The 18,413-nt window shown below is 41.0% G+C and overlaps 1 protein-coding gene across 4 annotated transcripts in view; it reads left to right on the plus strand.

Moving 5' to 3' along the window:
* Positions 1–18,413, plus strand: part of SORCS3 (sortilin related VPS10 domain containing receptor 3) — a 575,246-nt gene that overhangs the window by 516,930 nt on the left and 39,903 nt on the right. For all 4 annotated transcript variants that reach the window (XM_036906473.2, XM_036906472.2, XM_057506299.1 and 1 more), the window contains exons 15-17: positions 6,212–6,329; positions 7,327–7,460; positions 16,710–16,823. In XM_036906473.2, the coding sequence (XP_036762368.1) occupies positions 6,212–6,329; positions 7,327–7,460; positions 16,710–16,823 (366 nt within the window). The remainder of the gene's footprint in view (positions 1–6,211; positions 6,330–7,326; positions 7,461–16,709; positions 16,824–18,413) is intronic.

Below are 18,413 nucleotides of genomic sequence, written 5' to 3' on the forward strand. Positions count from 1 at the left end.
CAGCATAACAAGGGACAGAGATCTGCTGCTGTTTGTCCTGAGATTGTTTATTTAGTCTTTCTAATAAGCCCCAAAGGACACCCAACTCAACTGTGCTCTTTGACCCAGAAATATGGACAGGTAAAGCTTTCACCCCAATTTTGGAAGAAGTGAATGATTCTGATAGATTAATTCCATCCATTAGTCAACTCAGAACTATTTATTGAGCGTCTGTTATATGAAAGAAGTGCCCGAGGAGACAAAGATGAATGATTCCAATAGATAAATCCTTTGTGTACAGGGTCAACAGGAGATAGCTTACACAGCTGGACTGAAAGAAAATAAACTCTTAGGAATTGTCTTGAATGGCCACATTCCATCTAGACTACTTCTGCATTCCACCCTTTGAATATATATGTCACTGATTAAAAATCACGTGTAACAGGGAGGTGAACTGGAGAGATGAAGTGATTTGCTCAAAGTCACCCAGCCAGTTTGCTCAAGGTCACCCACCTTGGCGGACGAGGATGAGGAAAGACAGGTCCTCTATTTCCTTGTCTAGTACCTTTGCCACCACACTCAGACCACAGTTAAACAAGAGCACAGGAAGACTCTCTGCGACCACAGTCACATCGGCAGTACAGAAATTTACCATCAGAGGCATTTACAAAAGGGAGAGATGATCTACATTTGTAGAGCCTGAGAAGAAGGGGAATCTTGAGTGGAGTCAAAAACTCTCGTGAGAAAAATCCAGGTGGCAAGTTAAAAATGAAAAGAAAAACAGAAGTAATAAATTTTAATTGATTTTTTCCTGAAAATCCATATGGTGAGAAATGGCTTAGAGAATTCATTAATTTTGTTCTGTGGTTGGGAGCAAGTTCCTCAGGGGAACTAAAGGATAGGCCACCTGTGTCCAGAAAGCCATCTGTATTTAAGTATGAGGCATCTAACTTTCTCCAAAAAAAAAAAGAACCTCTGTATTTGAGGTTAGTTTGTACCTTGTAAAAGGGATTTCAAGCCAAACCTCTGGAAAGCTCTTGATGGGCAGGGCCTTGGACGTGAGTCTGTGGGTGTTCCAGCAATGAGAATGATGGTAATGATAATGAACATTTGTTGTCATTGTGATTTTCAAGATTTTCACATGTATTATGTAATATGATAGAATTTTGATTATGTTGGTGAAAATATACTTTACTGAGGCCTAATAATGCATTTCTAAAGAAGGAAGTCAAATTAGTTTATCTTGGTAATTGTAAGGAAGTGGGACTGTGGATGACAGTGGATTTGGGCATGCTAGAAATCAGCTTTTTTTGCCAAATATTTGAGAGTGAAACAACCCTGTAAGATTGCCTTGTTCCATTGGCACTCAATAACCAGTCATTCTTTGTCAAGCAACTACTTCTTAGAAGGCTTTTTGGATACCAAGAGGAACAAAAGCATTCTCAGCCTTAAGGAGCTTTCTAATTGTTTGATACAAATTTGACTAAAGATACAAGAAAATTAAATTTCTGGGTAAGTTGTCTAGAGCAGCATTTCTTAAAAGGTGGTCCTAGGACCAGGATTATCAGCATCTTTGGGGGAGTTATTAGAAATGCAAATAATCAGGCACCCAAAACATACTAATAAGAAACTCTGGGTGTCAGGCAATCTATATTTAATGAACTCTCTAAGTGTTATTGACCAAGAGAGTGGAGAACTTCTGGTGTAGAGATGATGGGACATTTGAGCTTCCAAGAAAAGAGAGCTCAGTGGTGCTGACACAGTCACAGAGGACTTTCTGAAAGAAGGACCTTCTTACTGGGAATCACATCCTCTTAGAGATGTTCCACACCTTTGGTTCCTTCAGCTTACCCCTCTCTTGGGTTTTTATATTCAACTGATACATGAACCTCTCTGTTCCCCAAAAAGGTACTGCAAATGGGGATGAGTTTGCTGTACCTACTTTATTGGTGACAAGCTCCCTGACTTCAGAGTAACATTTCTAGCAGATGAGAAACTTTTATCTGGGCAATTTATTTTATTATTATTATCATTACAAGCAGTCTGGGTTTTCTCTTTTCCCAATCCAGAATTAAGCAGACCTTGTCAGTGTTTATCAGCAAAGTGATGGACATGGTCTCTGATGATGGGCACCCTGATTTCTCTGCTCCGTTCTTATTTCCACAGATCCTGTTATGAATTATAAGAACTGCTCTTTGGGTAGTTATAAAAAGGGATGAGACATGCTTGAATTTAAATTAGTCCTTGTTTTATTTCCTGCTTAGTTTACTCTTTCTGTCATTTCCTCAGTGTCCACGAGCTCTAATCAGAAGAACAATGAATGATTGCAGTATTGAACAGAATTAGGGAAGCCGTATCTATGCAAAAGCGAGACCCTGTGTCAGAGTCACTTGTGCCCCACAGGAGGGGGCCCACAATCAACTTTTTTCTTCCCAGCCCTGATAATGGATGGGGAGACAGGAAGTACATTAATGTCTGAAAGTTGCTAATGGGTTTTATCCCACTGATCTTAGTTGGGGTCCAATGAGAAATTGAGCAAAGCTTATATCCTAATATGAAATGTTTAAAATTTTGCATCTGGTATAGGAGACCGACTGTGTGGGAGGGCAGACTAGCATATTCCCCATAGAAACTATTAGTGTGTCAATTTTTAGTTTGAGGAAAGACCTGGGAAACACAGTGTAAGGAAATCTGGGATAAAAGCCAAAGAAATTCAGACGAAAGGAGTATACCTGCCAAGATTGCAGAGAGAAGAGTCCACGTGAGTCCACGAGTCCTGACCAGGCACCTATTTTTGTGTTCAGTTGTGGAATAATCCCTCTGATAACAGAAACAGATATACTGAAGAGTTGGACCTTCTCAGAGGCTCAGGATCCATTAGGCCATGCAGCTCAGTGTCAGCCCTGGGGAAGGGTTAGGCCTGAGCCTGAAGTTCTGTGCTTACTAACTCTTGAGCATTTCTTTCCTCTGTGGACAACTCTGTCTACTAGAAAGATCTCTCATATTTCATAAACATTCACACTTCTATTTTTTATTATTATTTTTATATGAAGAGCTCTCCCTACAATGCCTACTTATTTATCTTTTCTCCCCTGCCCCTTCCTAAATCATCTCCAGGGTAACCAGCCATAGTTCTTTTGCCACTTCTTAGATAGATGAAAAGTGGTCTCTAATCGTATTGCCATCTGTATTAATTTCTTGTGGCTGCTGTAAGGAATCACCACAGATTTGGTGGCTGAAAGAACAGAGGTTCATTCTCACCATCAGAATGGCAGCAAGCCTGTACCTGTTTCTGTGCCCTAGGGATGAACTCGAACCTGTGTGCTTTTTCCATCCTAGTGGCCTTAGGTGTTCCTTGGCTGTGCCCCTGTCTTCACGTGGCCTTCTCCTCTCTGCATGTCTTTCCTTTTTCTCTTATAAAGACTGTTGCCACTTAAAGTCCACCCTGATAATCCAAGATGATTTCTTGAGAACCTTAATTTACTCAAACCTGCAAAGACATTTTTCCAAATCAGGTCACATTCACAGGTTTCTGGGACTATAACACGGTCATACCTCTTTGTGAAGCCACGAGTCAATCCAGTACAACACCTTAATCACTTTCTATTTCAGTGGTCCCTAAACTTGGAAAGCTGTGAACCCCTTTGAAAGTCTGGTTAAGTATATGTAATTCCTCCATAGATAAATACATGTGTGGTGATAAATACATATTTTATTTAAAGTTTCAGGAGTTTCAAATTCTACTACAATCATCAAAGTCCATATGTATACTCTGGATTAAGATATTTGGTTTATACCCTTCTTGAATGATGATATCCAAAACAAACTGTAATTTTCCTTTGTGATCTAGTTAATGTAGAACAGACCAGGATATTGCCTCTTTCATTATAGATAAATGTACAAAATTTTGCATTAGTTAGTTCATTCTAAGATCAACTTAAATATTTTTGGTCTCTCTGAAGTGTTTACTTATATTAATCACATTGTGTAGGAAAACTCTTAAGCAGCCACCATTATTATTACTATTATTGTTATTATTGTTATTTAACCTGAGCTGCCCATTGTAGCTGCCAGGGGGTGGACCTGACATTTCTCCCTGTTTATGTCACATGTTATTAAATTCAGTCTGTCTCTTCAGTCTGTCAAGACCTTTTTGTGTCTTGATTCTGTCACCTAGCTTTGTGTCATCAGGAAATGCAATTTCCAGTGATGACCATTATATTCATGTCTTTAAGTCATTAATAAAAATGATGAACAAGAAAGAGCAGACAGCAGAACCTTACAACTGACTACTTACACACCCTCCTTCCTGGTTGATTTTAATGCCTTAATTAGGTACTGTTCAGCCACATAATTTTACTAGCATCTGGCTCATATTTTTTCAACTTTTTTTCAAGACTACTGTGGCAGACCTATCTCATGCCTTGCTGATATCCAGGTAAATCATGGGCCTCATAGTTTGCTCTTCTGCCTAGTAATCCTTCCATAGAAAGGAATGGGATTAATGTCACATGATATATTTTGTGATCCATGAAATAACTGTAAACTGTTTGGAGTAGGCAGAAGTGTTTAGTTTAGCATCACTAATCCTTCCACTCAGATCCTCCAATCAGGGAAGACTTATTAGGGGAGCTGCATTTGAATATAGAAGAATTTGGATAGGCTGGATGGTGACAGAAGAAGACATTTATCAAGGTTTCCTCCCACTATTTTTTTCTCCTGATGATCTTTTGACTTAACTCTCCTTTCTTCAAAGCAGTAGAAATTTTTGATAAGAGACAACTGTTTTGTTAACGATTAAAAATGGTCTAGCTTATGACCTCTCCATGAAATGAATCAGGACTAAAAAGTGGAAATACCTTAGAGACCTGGCATGGATGTACTGGTTGAAAACCACTGAATATAGCAAGGATGCCAGAATGCAGAGAGAACCTGGGGGTGCTTAAGTTCACTCTGTCCCACACGGTATTGGACACACAATCCAAGATGTTGTAGCCCCATGGCTTCCGCTACCTAGTATTGAGCTAAGATTCATACAAAGACCATACAGTTTTACTAATGGAGAGAGCCTTAATCTCTCCCTCAAAGTCTGTTTTCTCTTCCTTTAGACAGGGCTCTAAAAATTTTTATGTAACTTCCAACCAATAGAATATTAAAAGTCATTTCCTGAGGTGTAGTCAAGGTTGTGTGATCTACAAAACAATTGTATTTTTTTCTCCATTCCACAATTTTAGTTAGCTTCTATCCCTCCCAAAGCATCCCCATCTTTCAGATGGCAGAAAGAAGTGGCCCTTGAGGAGAGTTAGTCTCCTAGCTGTCTCGCTAAGAATATCTGAACTTGGGGAGAGGAGAATCCAGGGCTGGGAGTTTGATAAGCCATCCAATTCGTTGAAAGACTTCAGTTGGTTTGGGTTCCTGGCATTATTGGTCTCCCGGTTCCATCGCTGTGATAGATGCCTTGCATTATAATTACAAGACAGGCCACCCAAGTGGAGCATGAACCATCAGTCTTTTTTTCTATTTTTCCAGAAATGATTGATCATTCATATTTATAGGGCTATCAGCCTCTGGGCTTTGAAAAGGTCAATATTGATTGTCTAAGTCACGCAGATGGTACACATCCTCTCTGTACATAAATATGAGTTCCTTTTATGAGACTGCTGTGATTTTTCAGGGGAGGGGAAGGTCAGTGGTATTCACGTGAATTAGGCAATAGAAACTTGAACTCAAAAACACTTAGGTTCAGTTAGAATTTTGGAATTGGCAGGGTCATATTCAGCTAATCTGCCTCCTTCAACATGTACAATTAACAGATGAGGAAACTGAGTCCATTTCAGTGGACGTCAGTAGATAAGTACTGGTTCTTGCATTAAGGAGAAACAAGAAGGCTGTATGTCAATATATGAACAGTTCTTCCTGGTGGAGGATTTTGGACTATTAGATGAATTCTTTCCTCCTCTGTACCTTTCTATATTTTTGGTGCTTCTTGAAAGCACATACATTACTTTTGCAAAAAAAAAAAAGAAACGGTTTATTTTAAACCCACTGTGATTACCAGCCAGCTGGCTGGAGTTGTGCAGACAGTGGGCTTTCTCCTCAGCAGCCTTCCAAAACCTCACTTTGGGAGAACCAGTAAAGTCCAGTTCTGCCCTTTCTCCTTCCAGTCTTGTGCACTAGTGACTGACTGAGGGGCTCTCTCTGCTTGTCTCTCCCATTCCACCCCTAAACACAGAGTTTTTGGCCACTTCAGTCTCCGCTCTGAATGGCAGTTGGTGAAAGTGGACTACAGATCTATCTTCAGCAGGCGCTGCACCAAGGAGGACTACCAGACCTGGCACCTGCTCAATCAGGTACAGCAGAGGCTGGGGGATCCTTGCTTCCAGGAAGAGGAGCCATTGCAAGCCCCAAGCCCTGTGTGGCCATATCTGGGTCTTCCTATTTGGAGGAGGAAGACAGTGGGCCATCTAAGGATTTAGAGGATTTGGGGGAAGTGTTGGACCCCACATACCCAAGTCCAGAAGCAGCAGATGGTATTTTGGGTCATTTTACACCTTGGAATCCTGAGCTATTCATTGAGGTTACCACACAACCTCAGGAGACGTGAGCATGATTACCTGGGGTTTGAGCTCTATCCATGGAGAAATAAGCCCAGACAGCTAGGAAACCCTCCAGTGGTCTGATCATCTCACCTTACAACAGGGAGGGTAAGAAGATTTCTCAGTCTATCCTGAAGTAAGGGTGCCAAGAACCTTGGGAACAGGACCACAGAGAAAGGGTGAGGGTCTCTGGCAATGGCTGATACTGCTACACAACCTAGGCAGACTTTTCTTTTCTTCAGAACTGTTGGGTCCTTGTAATTTGTCCCAACTTCTCCTTCCTTTTTTGCCCTTAACTGGGAATAAGGACTTAGGTCTGGTTGTTTATCATAGAGAAGGAATTGTTAGGCCAAATTCAATTTTACTCTGACGATGATGTGATAAACATGCCAGAGTGGTTTCTTTCCCACTAGAATTTCTGTAGAGCCATTTGGGCAATCACCTCATGGTCTGTGAGGATGCTTGGAGTCTTTGCATTGTCCACAGAGGCTGAGCAGGAGCAAGACAAAGTGGACTTCGCTGGCTTGGCTGGGTGGACAGGTAGTGGCAGACCAGCCTCCGGTAGTGTTGTCCTTGTGTGGTAGCAAAAAATTAGGTCTCTCATCCCTGAAACTCCCAAATGGTTACCAGGAAGGAGATTGCTACATAGAATGACTAAAATAGAATGAAAAGGCTACTGCTTCTTGTGGAGAATCTGGTTTATTTCACCTTCTTCATGTTTTCTGCCTCCCTCACTATGGTTCATTTCTAGGGGGAGCCATGTGTCATGGGCGAAAGGAAAATATTCAAAAAACGCAGACCAGGAGCTCAATGTGCCTTGGGCCGAGACTCCTCGGGGACGGTGGTGTCAGAACCCTGCGTCTGTGCTGACTGGGACTTCGAGTGGTGAGTCCCTGATACGTCATCGCTGATTCCAGCCAGACCTTTACATGTTTGGGGGCTGAGGATGGAGATGGAGTTGGGGAGGAAAGCGTGACCCAGAGGTGGGAGGTGTGTGTGCCGGCCTGCGGGCCTGACTGTTCCTGCCTCTGGGCTAGGTGGGAAGTGTGCCTCCCCCAAAGGAGGACAGAAGGAAGCATTTTCACAGAGAAGATCACTGTCACATCAGAGCAGCATGTCCAGGGGACTGCATCTTATCTTCAGTTAGCAGCTGCATTGGAAAACACCAGAGACCTTGGGCTGGGCACTGATGGAGGTCACGGAGTGACCGCCTTGGACAGCTGCCTCCAGACCTCTCAGCTGAAATTGTGCTCTTGCATGTGACGTCCCTCTTGTCATCACTTTGTGTCTCCCTCTAATGACAACCACAAAGAACAACTTTAAATCTCACCAATTAGCCAATGACGTACAAATTGCCAAATATTTACCGCTAGCTCTGGCCTCTTCTCCTCTAGGATGCCGACATTTGCATCCATCTACCTACTCAGCATCCATCTCCCTTTGAACTGCTAATGAAATGGGATTTCAAACTTGATGTGGCCAAAGCAGAATTCTTCTTGAATCCTCACTATTGGAAGCAGTTTTTCAACTCTTCTTGAATCGCCCCACCCCGACCAGTTTTTCCACACTCAATAATATTAGCACACAGACATCCCCTCAGTTTCTTAAGCCAAAATCCCAGAAGAACTTGATTTTTTTTCCTCTCCCTACTCTCAGGTCCAGACCATCCTCAAGTCCTTACCATTCCTACCTCCCAAACATGTCTTAAATCAAAGTACTCTACCCAAGCCAACTGCAATCTGCATTACCCCAGCAGTCTACTTACTCTCTCTCTACTTCCACACTTTGAACCCTAAAATCTCTCTTCCTCACAGCAGCCAAAATTCTATTTTAAACCCCAGTCACATCTTACCACTTGTATGCTTAGAACATGGCAAGGGCTCTGCCTCTCCCTGAAAGGACAATCCAGTCTTCTTTCCTTGGTCTGCTACCATTGTGCCTTGATTTCTTACTCTTCTTCCTAATTCTCCATTTTGCAGCCACATTGCTGTGCCTTCATTAATCTGGGCTCATTCTTGCAGAGGAAACAGGAAAGGCAAGGGTTTCTTCCAACTCTCAGCATGGCTGGTGCCTTTGGATCACTCATGTCCCAGCAAAAATATCAGCTCCTCAGAAATGCCTTTTGAGACCACCTAATCCCATCTGCACCCTGGCACTCTCTGACATACCATCCTATTTTATGCAGATTATTAATCACTACCTGTAGTGATCATGGTTTTTGATTGCTCTGTTATCACCTGTCTTTCCGCAGTATAATGGAAATGCTATCCTTGCTGGAAGTTTAGACTTTCTTCTTTGTTGCCTCTTCAGTGATTAGCCCATAGGAAGCATTAAATAGTTGTACTATTCTTCTAACTGTTCATGTTAGGAGAGTTGAAAAACCTCCCCAGTTCTCAGAATGAGTGATCGCGTTGGTGATCCCATGCTGATCCCAGCTGGGTGAATTCTTCCTTTGCATCCCAGTCAAAAGCTGAAGTTCAGTTTAGGTATTTTCATACCCCATTCCAGGTTAAAGACAAAGCTAAGGGCTAAAACATGAGTCTAGGAACATGGAAGCAGTAGGACAATGGCTGAGTTGCATTCGGGCTTTTCTGTTGTGAAATAACAGAAGTAAGTCCAAGTGGCTACAGCAGCCTCATCCCCCTCACCATCCTCATCTCATCCTGTTCAGCCCTTTTCTTAAGCTTGATTTGTGCTGTAAGCCATCTTTGGTATCCCGCTTTCCACCAGGACTATAACTGGTAACTGCAAACCAGCTGAATGACTCTGATTATTCCCTACGTGCTCGTCCCGCCTGGAAAGCTTGACGTCAGTGAGGATCAGTCAAATGGGACACTCAAAATGGAATTTGACTTGAATGGCAGGGTACTTTTGACCCTTTGGAAATGAATAATATTTTCACACTTGGAAAGAATAATTTTCAGTTGTTAACCACAATCCAGTAAAATAGTCACACAATGTGTACAGTGGGCCACTCAGAATTATGGCATGTGACGTACTGATGTCAACCTGAATATTCAGAATATGAATTTCAGGCTTCCTTCTGTCCTCCTGCAGACTGAGTCCGTGGAGGCACACTGTCTTTGTACATGTCAGTCTACATTTTCTCCTGTGTCTCTCTGAGCTGTGATAGATCCCCACCCATTGTTGGGAAACTTCACAACTGAGAAGGAAGAAAATTTGTAACATAAACATTTTTCTTTCAGTAATTCCATGAACATTTACTAGTCTGGAAAAAAAAATCCTAGTTCTGATCATCACAGTTTTTGACCTTAGGAAATTTTTTATATCTACGATTTCATCTCATTGGCTCTAAAATATATAACATGCATCTCATTGGTTCCTAGGGAGGAATAAATGAACTAATATACATCATTAATGTGGGTAAAACATTTATCCTAGTGGTGTAGATATCCATGATAGCTATTGCTGCTGCTGCAGTTAATCTTGTATCCCAGGGTTAAGTGGTCCCTGTCGTATTTTTAGCAAGTAAGCCAGAGGCTTATACATCCAAATGAGCACTGTTTACCAGTTTGTACCTTGGGTGTTATCCATTCTTCTCAATGTTGGTGGCATTGCTTAAAATATTTCTGGACCCTTTGGGAATTTCTGTCAGAGTAAATCTGTAATAAAGCAGGGAGAGAGAGAGAGGAAAGAAAAACAACAACTCTAGCAAGGTGTTCTGTGGTTCCTACACTTGCATTGTTAGAGGTACCACTGGGGCCCAATACCCCATAATGTCAGCATCATTACCATGACGTTGTTAATGAGGAGAAAGTGAACATCTGGAACGTAAGATGCATAACCAGGCTGCCTAACTGAAAGAGAAGGAGTTGGGTTCAAATGCAAGTCTAGCTGAATCCCACGTTCTCTCCTTTATATCATGTCACTTCTTGAGAAAGCAAACAAATCTTTGTTATTTTAGATTCACTTTCTGTTTCACAAGGAATAAGGTCCTCAATAGGTTTATTCTGAAATTGAAACTTGTCTTCAGATGACCTCAGTTAGCTGCTGTGGATGAGATTTAGTATAGAATGTTGTATTAATTCTCAACAGTTATAAGTGAAGTAGATTTGAACATTGGTAATGGAGTTGTAACAGTTGTATGGTGTGCAAGATGACTTCTTAGAATTTAGGGGGATACATGAGGTCTGTCTGCTTTTCTATAGCCAGTCATACCTCATATTAAAGAAAAGATAGAAAAACCATGTGAGTCTGAGGTAGGATCAGCAAACACGTGAGACTTGAGGCTGGGTTACTGAGCACAGTCTGAGAGCAACAACAAACACATCGCTTTGCCTAAAAAGTATTTTTGTACTACTTTTGAGTGTGGAAGAGCATTTGATTTAAAATTTCTGGTTTTTATTCAGTGTTTTTGTGGACAATGGGACTATTTGAAATTGCCCTTTTTGTTTTTAAGTCACCATCAATTAGCATAGGCATCAAATAGTTTTAAAAAGTACAGTTTTTCCATCAAGTATAGCTTGTCTGTTTGTCTGTCTGTAATGCTCATGCTGGAAGGCAGTGTATGGTCATAGTTTCATAGCCTGGCCTCTTTCTCAATGGTCCTTCCTCCCTGGAAGTTTTATTAGCTAAGGAATCGGATAAGCCCAGCTCAGTTCGCATAAGCAATTATGCACATTCCACCTAGTTGTTTCCCAAAAACAAATCAGGGCATTTTCATTTGATTGGTCCAGGCAACTTTTAAGTCTCAGAGACAGCAGGGAGAGGGTGTAACCTAGTTTAACTAGAATGGTGGCCAGGGGAATGGAGGCTGAGGAGGACAGATTAAATGTCTTGATTTTGGTGGAAAAGCAAAAGAGTGCAGCCTGGATTCACAAAGAGAAGGCATTTTCTCCCCAAATTCCTCCTTTGCTTAAAGAGAAAGGCTGGGTAGAGACTCAGAAGTATTTATTTGTAGAACACCATTGTCTTCACAAATTTCACGCTTGTGTCCAGAACCTGGGTGGATCTTAAATATGAATTTTGCATAAATATTGAGGTTTCTGTTTAACAGCCTCATAAATTCCCCAGCTTCCTGCTTTTGCTAGAGAGACACTTTACAGCAACCCCCGTCAGTCACGGCACTGGTGAGGGGCAGGAAGAAGTCCTCTCTGAACAGTAATTATTTAATTAGGTCAACACCTCCCTGGAGACTGGCATGCAGTCAGAAAGGAAAGCGCAAAGGGCCTGAAGTCATAGGAGGGCTCCTAGGAAGGAGTTGCTTGTGGGAGACCCCATTGCCTTTATTCAGTGAGAAACCAGGTCAAACCAGAGATAAATCTCATAGTTCTCTTTGCTTTCTCACTCACTCAACTGCTGTCTCAGCAGTAACTTTCACTGAGCAACTTTGCTGAGAAGACTGAATTATCTTCAGTCTTCTCAACCAGCCCCTGGAAGGAGAGTCTATTATTACAGGCATTTTACAGATGAAAAAATAGAGACACAGAGAAGTTAGGTAACTCACTCAAAACAATAATATTATGACCTCAAAATCCTAAATCTTAATATGTCTTAGTGTTTACCTTCCATGTCTAATATAGTTCCATATCCACAGAGCAAGTTTATCAAGTGGTCACGTAGAAGAGAAAAGGGAAGAGATTTTAGGTCCTCTCAGCACATAAATTCAGGTGTCCAAAACCCATTCAACTATTAGTATTCTGCATATAGAGCATAAGTAAGCCTGTTTTTTCTATAGACTAGACATTGTAGAAAAGCAAAAGTATAAACCAGAGTTATGGAGCTCAAAGAAGGCATAACAGCAAATAATAAAGAGTATAATTAGGTGCTGAATTTTGTGATCTAGAGCTATACTATACAATATAAGAGCCAAGAACTACATGTGGTTATTTGTATTAGAATGAAATAAAGTTAAACATGTGGTTCTTCATTTGTACTAGCCATGTTTCAGCTGCTTAGTAGTCATGCAAGGCTAGTGGCTAACGTATCAGATAGCATAGATATAAAAAACATACCCATTCTCCCAAAAAGTTGTGTCCCACAGCACTGGTCCTACCTGTAAGTGCTAGAAATAATCAGAGCTAAAAGATCACTGATGACTGGAGTAAGGATGGAAGGCTTCCTGCAGGAGGTGGTGATGAAGTTGTGTGGACTTGCTGCTGAGTAAGTACAGGTAAAATGGGCATATTTCAGAGAAAGCAGATATATGAGAAAGTTGTTGAGTAGTAGACGACAGATAAGGGAAAATGGGTAGCATAGAATTAGATTAGAAGAAACATTTGAGGGATGATAGTTGGGTTTTTCAAACGATTTCTGAAATGGTTTGAATGTAATTATCTTCTTTCTCTATGGCTGTATTTAGGCTTATGTCTTAGCTAAATGATGATGATGTTAATTATTACTCCATTGTTTTTGTTATTATTTTGTTGTGGTTGTTTCTGTTTGTTGAGTGTTGACTATGTGCCTGCCAAAATCCTCTGTCTGCCCGGTCCCAGCCCCATCATGTTATACTGTCTCCTAAAATGGGACAGAGACCCCCGTGGAGTACAAATCCTGGAATCTCAACTGCCAAATGGGAGAATGGAGATGCTGGGGCTCAGTGATAAGGCTGTGCACGCTCTGAGAGTAATACAGCCCTGCAGCTGGGCCAGCAGAGACCAGGACTTCTTGGCTGGCACCGAGAGTCTCAGAATGTCATCCCTGGAACCCTGAGGCTCTCCCTGATGGGGATTAAGTGGGCGCCCCTGGGATTGTATTAATGCTGAACCAGGGCTCCGGAGACTGAATTATCTCCTCCATCTGCCATTGTCAACTATGTGTAATCTCTAACAAGTCACTTCTCCCCTTGTGCCTCCCCTTTCCAATCTCCCAAATGAGGGGATGGGCCCAAGGAGTACAAGCATCCCTGCCTGTTCTGACATGCAGAAGCCTTTCGGTTTTTGAAGCTGTCTTCTCTGCTGCTTCTTTAGATCATCTAAAGCTTCTCCTGGGGTGGGATTTGGAGGAAATACAGGCTCCTGAAATGGACAAGTGTTCCCCTAAACTTTTAGGAACTCTAAACCCTTTTACAGTCAAGAAAGACACAGAGGTGACTTATTTCTTGAAGGAAGCTGCTTGAGTGCTCGCAGAAGCTGTGGCAGCATCCCACCCTGAGGCGAATCAAACTTCCTGGCACAGTCTCTCCAAATGTCACGATTCAACAGAAAAACACCTTTCCCCAGGAAGCTGAAGCAGCAGCTGGAACTGCTTGTTTGTGGAAATCATGCAAAGCCCAGAGCTGGGAGGGATGTTGGGCAGTATGAGAGATTTCAATATACACTTAGCAGAAGTTAATGAAGAAGTCCACAGCTTGGGGGCAGCTGGGGATGTTTCTCTTGATGTTATTAAATATTAATGAGGTATTTTTTGTCTTTTTGGGGTGAAGCAGCATGCCTGATGCACCTTTTTAAATTACTGCATCACTGACAGGTAGCAGAGCTGAACAGAACTGCTAAAGATGGTTACATTTAGCAAAGAGCATTAAGGCATTTCTCTCCTTCCCAAAGCTGCTTAGGAGAGTTCCCTTCCTTCTGATATCACTCGTATTTCTTTGGGTCAGCAGGACCTTCAGTAGATTTAGCTTATGAAGCCATCAGGGAATATTCAAAAAGTAGTACAGACATTTCACAGCCCAAATGTTTCTACAGATAGACAATGCTTAGAAATCAGATATCCAGTGCTGTGCTGGTAAATATTTAGCTGCCAGCTCTCTGAGAACAAACAAATAAATAATCCCTGATTTAGTAGCATTTGTTGATTGTTGTAAACATTCTCACCATGGTTGATTTCAAACTACCAGCATGACATAGTGAATGTAGAGTTGGGAATAGATGTACAGTAGCATATTATATAGTATTCCTCCTATATAGATGCCTAGGTGTAAATAACCTCAAGAGCACAGATAAAACAATAATGTATAACAACATTTTATATACAATATAACATGTATAATCTATAATAGTAAATACAGCAAAATAATGAGGAATTCCTGCTTTGAGTGTTTATTACCTTTTAAATATAATTTAACCAAAATTTTGCATAACTTAATTTTTTATAATAGCTGTGTTTAACAACCATTAATTAGCTTGCAAACTTCGTGAAATTCTAAGCCAGCTCTTCAGGCTGTTACAAGCTGGTGCAGTACTGAGTCCAAAATGAGATCTCCAATTATTGATCAGGAGGCATGACAAAAAATTTATTTGACAGATAAGTTCCTTTCTCTTTCTTTTATTTCAGTTTCACTTAAACATGGCCATAATAAAGCTAGTATTGAGTTCTACCTTTCCATGTAGCAATTCGCAACAACTCTAGCCCATACCCTTGGGACACTTTCTGTGGTCCACACTGGGAAGTCAACTGTGGGCTCACAGTCTCCCTGCAGAGGTACACCACATGCTGTATGATCATTTTAAAATGTAAATGGAGTATTTGTTCACCCCGTAAATATTTACTCAATACCTGCAAAGTCCTACATACTGTTCTAAATAGACTTTTCTATGGGCCAACAAAACCAAAAGAGGTCTCTGTAGCCACAATGCTTCCAAAATGCTGTGGCCACAAAGATTTTGTCTGCAGAGTCTGGGATGGCCTCTATGACCCTCATATTTAAGAAAGATTTGTAGGAAACTGCCAAATACAGAAAATGGTAGAGTGCTTTAAGTCCAGGACATTATGCATTCAAAGACAAAGAAGGTTGAAAGGTTGGCCTGGAAGGTTCAAAGTGAGTTAGGTGGGCATGAAGAAGGTGAGAAGGTAGGGTGGTATCGAAGTGGGAAGATAATTTATGTAATCTCATCAATCAATTGGTACTTCTTACCTGTACCGCTTCATACTGTATTGTTTGTTCTGCTTCATACTGTACTTTCTATTCTTTTTTTGGATTTGAGGCATGTCCTAGCCCCTCTTCAAATGACTGAGGGATTATTACATCTCTTTCATAGGACAGGGCACATATTCCATGATAAATAAACGTGAAATTCAACTTTTATTCCTATTTCCCTTTCACCTATCCTATATATACTCATAGACAATTTGCCTCTGTTTTCACTAGACTTTAATTAAATCTTGGCTCAAAGAAAATGGGAGCAGAAACATTAAAGGAGGGGTGGTCTGGAGAGAGTGATTTACTTTGCTGTTTCATGTTTCATTAACAGTCAATGGATCAATATTCAAATGTCCAGATCTATGCCCCATCTGTGGGTTTCAGGAAACCCTTCGATGCTTAACTTAGAAGCATGAATTCTCCTGCCAAGTAAAGCCACCCTCAATGACTCTAGTTGGTTTCAGGAGTAATAATAATTACTTTATTGCTCTTTTTCTACCCTGACATTCATGCAGCTGGGAGCTTTGTGAAACTCCAAGAAGTAAGGCAACACCACTTAGATTTCAGATAGTGACACTCCTTTCCTACACTGGTCTTTTGCTTCCTCATTTTGCAATGGGGAGGAAAGAAGAGAATCATACCTGACTTATACGTAGGCTTTTACAAAAACATGGATAAGAGCTACAGTTTAGTTTTGGTTTTGGTTTATTATTTTTTTAGGGCAACAGGGGTCCTTTGGTATATATAGTCGGGAAGAGTTAGAATGGCTGAATGTGTATATGGGAATGCAAATATGTATGTGTGAGTTAGAATTTGCAGGAAAAATGAAAACAAAATCTATGAAATCAATTTTGGTAAAACATATGTGGAATCTTAACACAGTAACGAATCTTGATCTTTAAAGTCATCTTCTTGGTTTTTATCTACTAATTTCAATAATCCCACTGTGATCCAAGATATGCTTTTAAGTTTACAGGATCCCTCACACCCAACCAAGCCTCTGTACCTGCCACATTATATATAACCATACCATTTTTAACTTGTCTTCTCCACTTGATAACCCACCATTTCTTCTGTAGGCTGGATTCCAAATGACTTGGGGTTATTTCTAAATCTGAAAACCCATTCTCAAAGTATGAATATTTGCCCTCACTGGGTATATTTAAAAGGATATGCTGCAGTATTTTGGGTAGCTATAGGGATGTGTGTGTGTGTGTGTGTGTGTGTGTGTGTGTGTGTGTGTGTGTGTGTGTCTACAAGTATTTTAGCATTTGCACATTGATACAAGTATGCAATATTCATTTTCTGGACAGTGACTATGGCTACGAGAGACATGGAGACAGCCAGTGTGTCCCAGCTTTCTGGTATAATCCAGCATCCCCGTCAAAAGACTGCAGCCTTGGTCAAAGCTACCTTAACAGCACTGGGTAAGTAAGATGCCTGAAGGAGCTCTCACTGTCTTCCTACTTCCCGAATTGGAATCTCTATCTTTAAATGAGAGCATCACTATTAAAACAGGGTGGAGTGTAGATAGAGTTTGTTTGCAAGGGGCAAGCTGAGTTCTTCAGCAAAAGGTGATTTTTTTCAAAACATCAGAAGAGATTTCTGATTACTCAGATTTCATTCCCGTTTGCCATTTGCCTCTGACAGCATAACTCTTGTTTTGGTGGGAACTTCTCTTCTAGAAAGAGATGCCATCTTATTTCTTGGGCTTCAAGGGAAATAGATTATCCCAAATGGTATGCACATAGTCCAGCGTCCTCTAGGAATAGATGAACTGAAGCTCTCAGGGATGATGCTGCAAACTTAATATGAAAATTTAGAAGCCCTATCCTAGGTGCTCCTGGAATAAGATCAAGGCACACTTTCTGTAGTTGTCAAATTATGTGTGTGTTTCCCTCTGTGTTCACTTATTAATTACTCACTCAGATGCTTGGACTATTTTTTAGTGGAAATTTGGTGCCTTCCCCATTCCTTTACCCCCTCCATAGCACAGAACAGATTTGGAAAGTGGGTTGGTGGTCTAAGATAGCACTTTTCACATTCTGATGTGCTGTGAATCACCTGGGGATTTTATAAAAAGGCAGCTTCTGATTCAGGAGATCTGGGGTGGGATTGAGATTCTTTGTTTCTAATAAACTCCCACACGATGTCAACACTGCTGGTCCCAGAACTGCTCTCTGAGTAGTAAGGGACTAGGGTGTTTGGGTCTCAGTCTCAGCTCTTCCAGTGGACCTTCTGCCATCTCACACACCTTATTCACCATTTCAGTACTTTTACACTACCTGGTTGTAAAATAGTAGTAGATACTGTCCACCCAAATGAAGTCTACCGAGGAGAAAGAAACATGATGGAAAGATGCATTGAGTGGTCTGAGCTATTCAACACATAACATGAAAAACATGATATTTTTAAGTCAAATAGTTGGTCCTTAGGGGGCTATCCCAAGGCCTGAGCTGGGGTTAAGGACTTCTGATGTTATTTTATTGTCAGTGTTAGGTTTAGGGATGTAAGCCGTTCAAACTATGGATTCAGCAACAAGAACATAAAGATACGTGGTGTAAGAGAACAAAGTGCCATGAAGTTTGAGGAAGGAATATAATGGGTACAAGTGATCAACCAGCCACCAAATTCCCAGGCTCAGCATATCTTGGACATAATTGGGAGAGAATTACACTGGGACACTTGATTATGGGACATGTGTTGGTGGACTCAATTTTAAACAAATTAGGTGTACCAGAATGCCAAATAGCCAACCAAATAAATCAGGCTGGTGAAAGGTAAAGACTATTTATTTCTTAAAATGAGTTATTACAAACGTCTATACATACTTCTAGGTTGCTTAAAAGTGGCTTATATTACGAATTGTCAACCAGCTGGCCATTTGAGGTTGAAGAGGAAGAGTGGATGATATCATGTTTGTATAAGTATATGGTACCCGCCAAAGTGTCTATCATAAGTAAAAATTACATATCTTGTAAGTGACTACAGGTCGACAAGAAAGTACAAATTGATTA

The sequence above is a fragment of the Manis pentadactyla genome, chromosome 8 (assembly GCF_030020395.1).
Source record: "Manis pentadactyla isolate mManPen7 chromosome 8, mManPen7.hap1, whole genome shotgun sequence".
In the NCBI taxonomy this organism is placed as follows: domain Eukaryota; kingdom Metazoa; phylum Chordata; class Mammalia; order Pholidota; family Manidae; genus Manis; species Manis pentadactyla.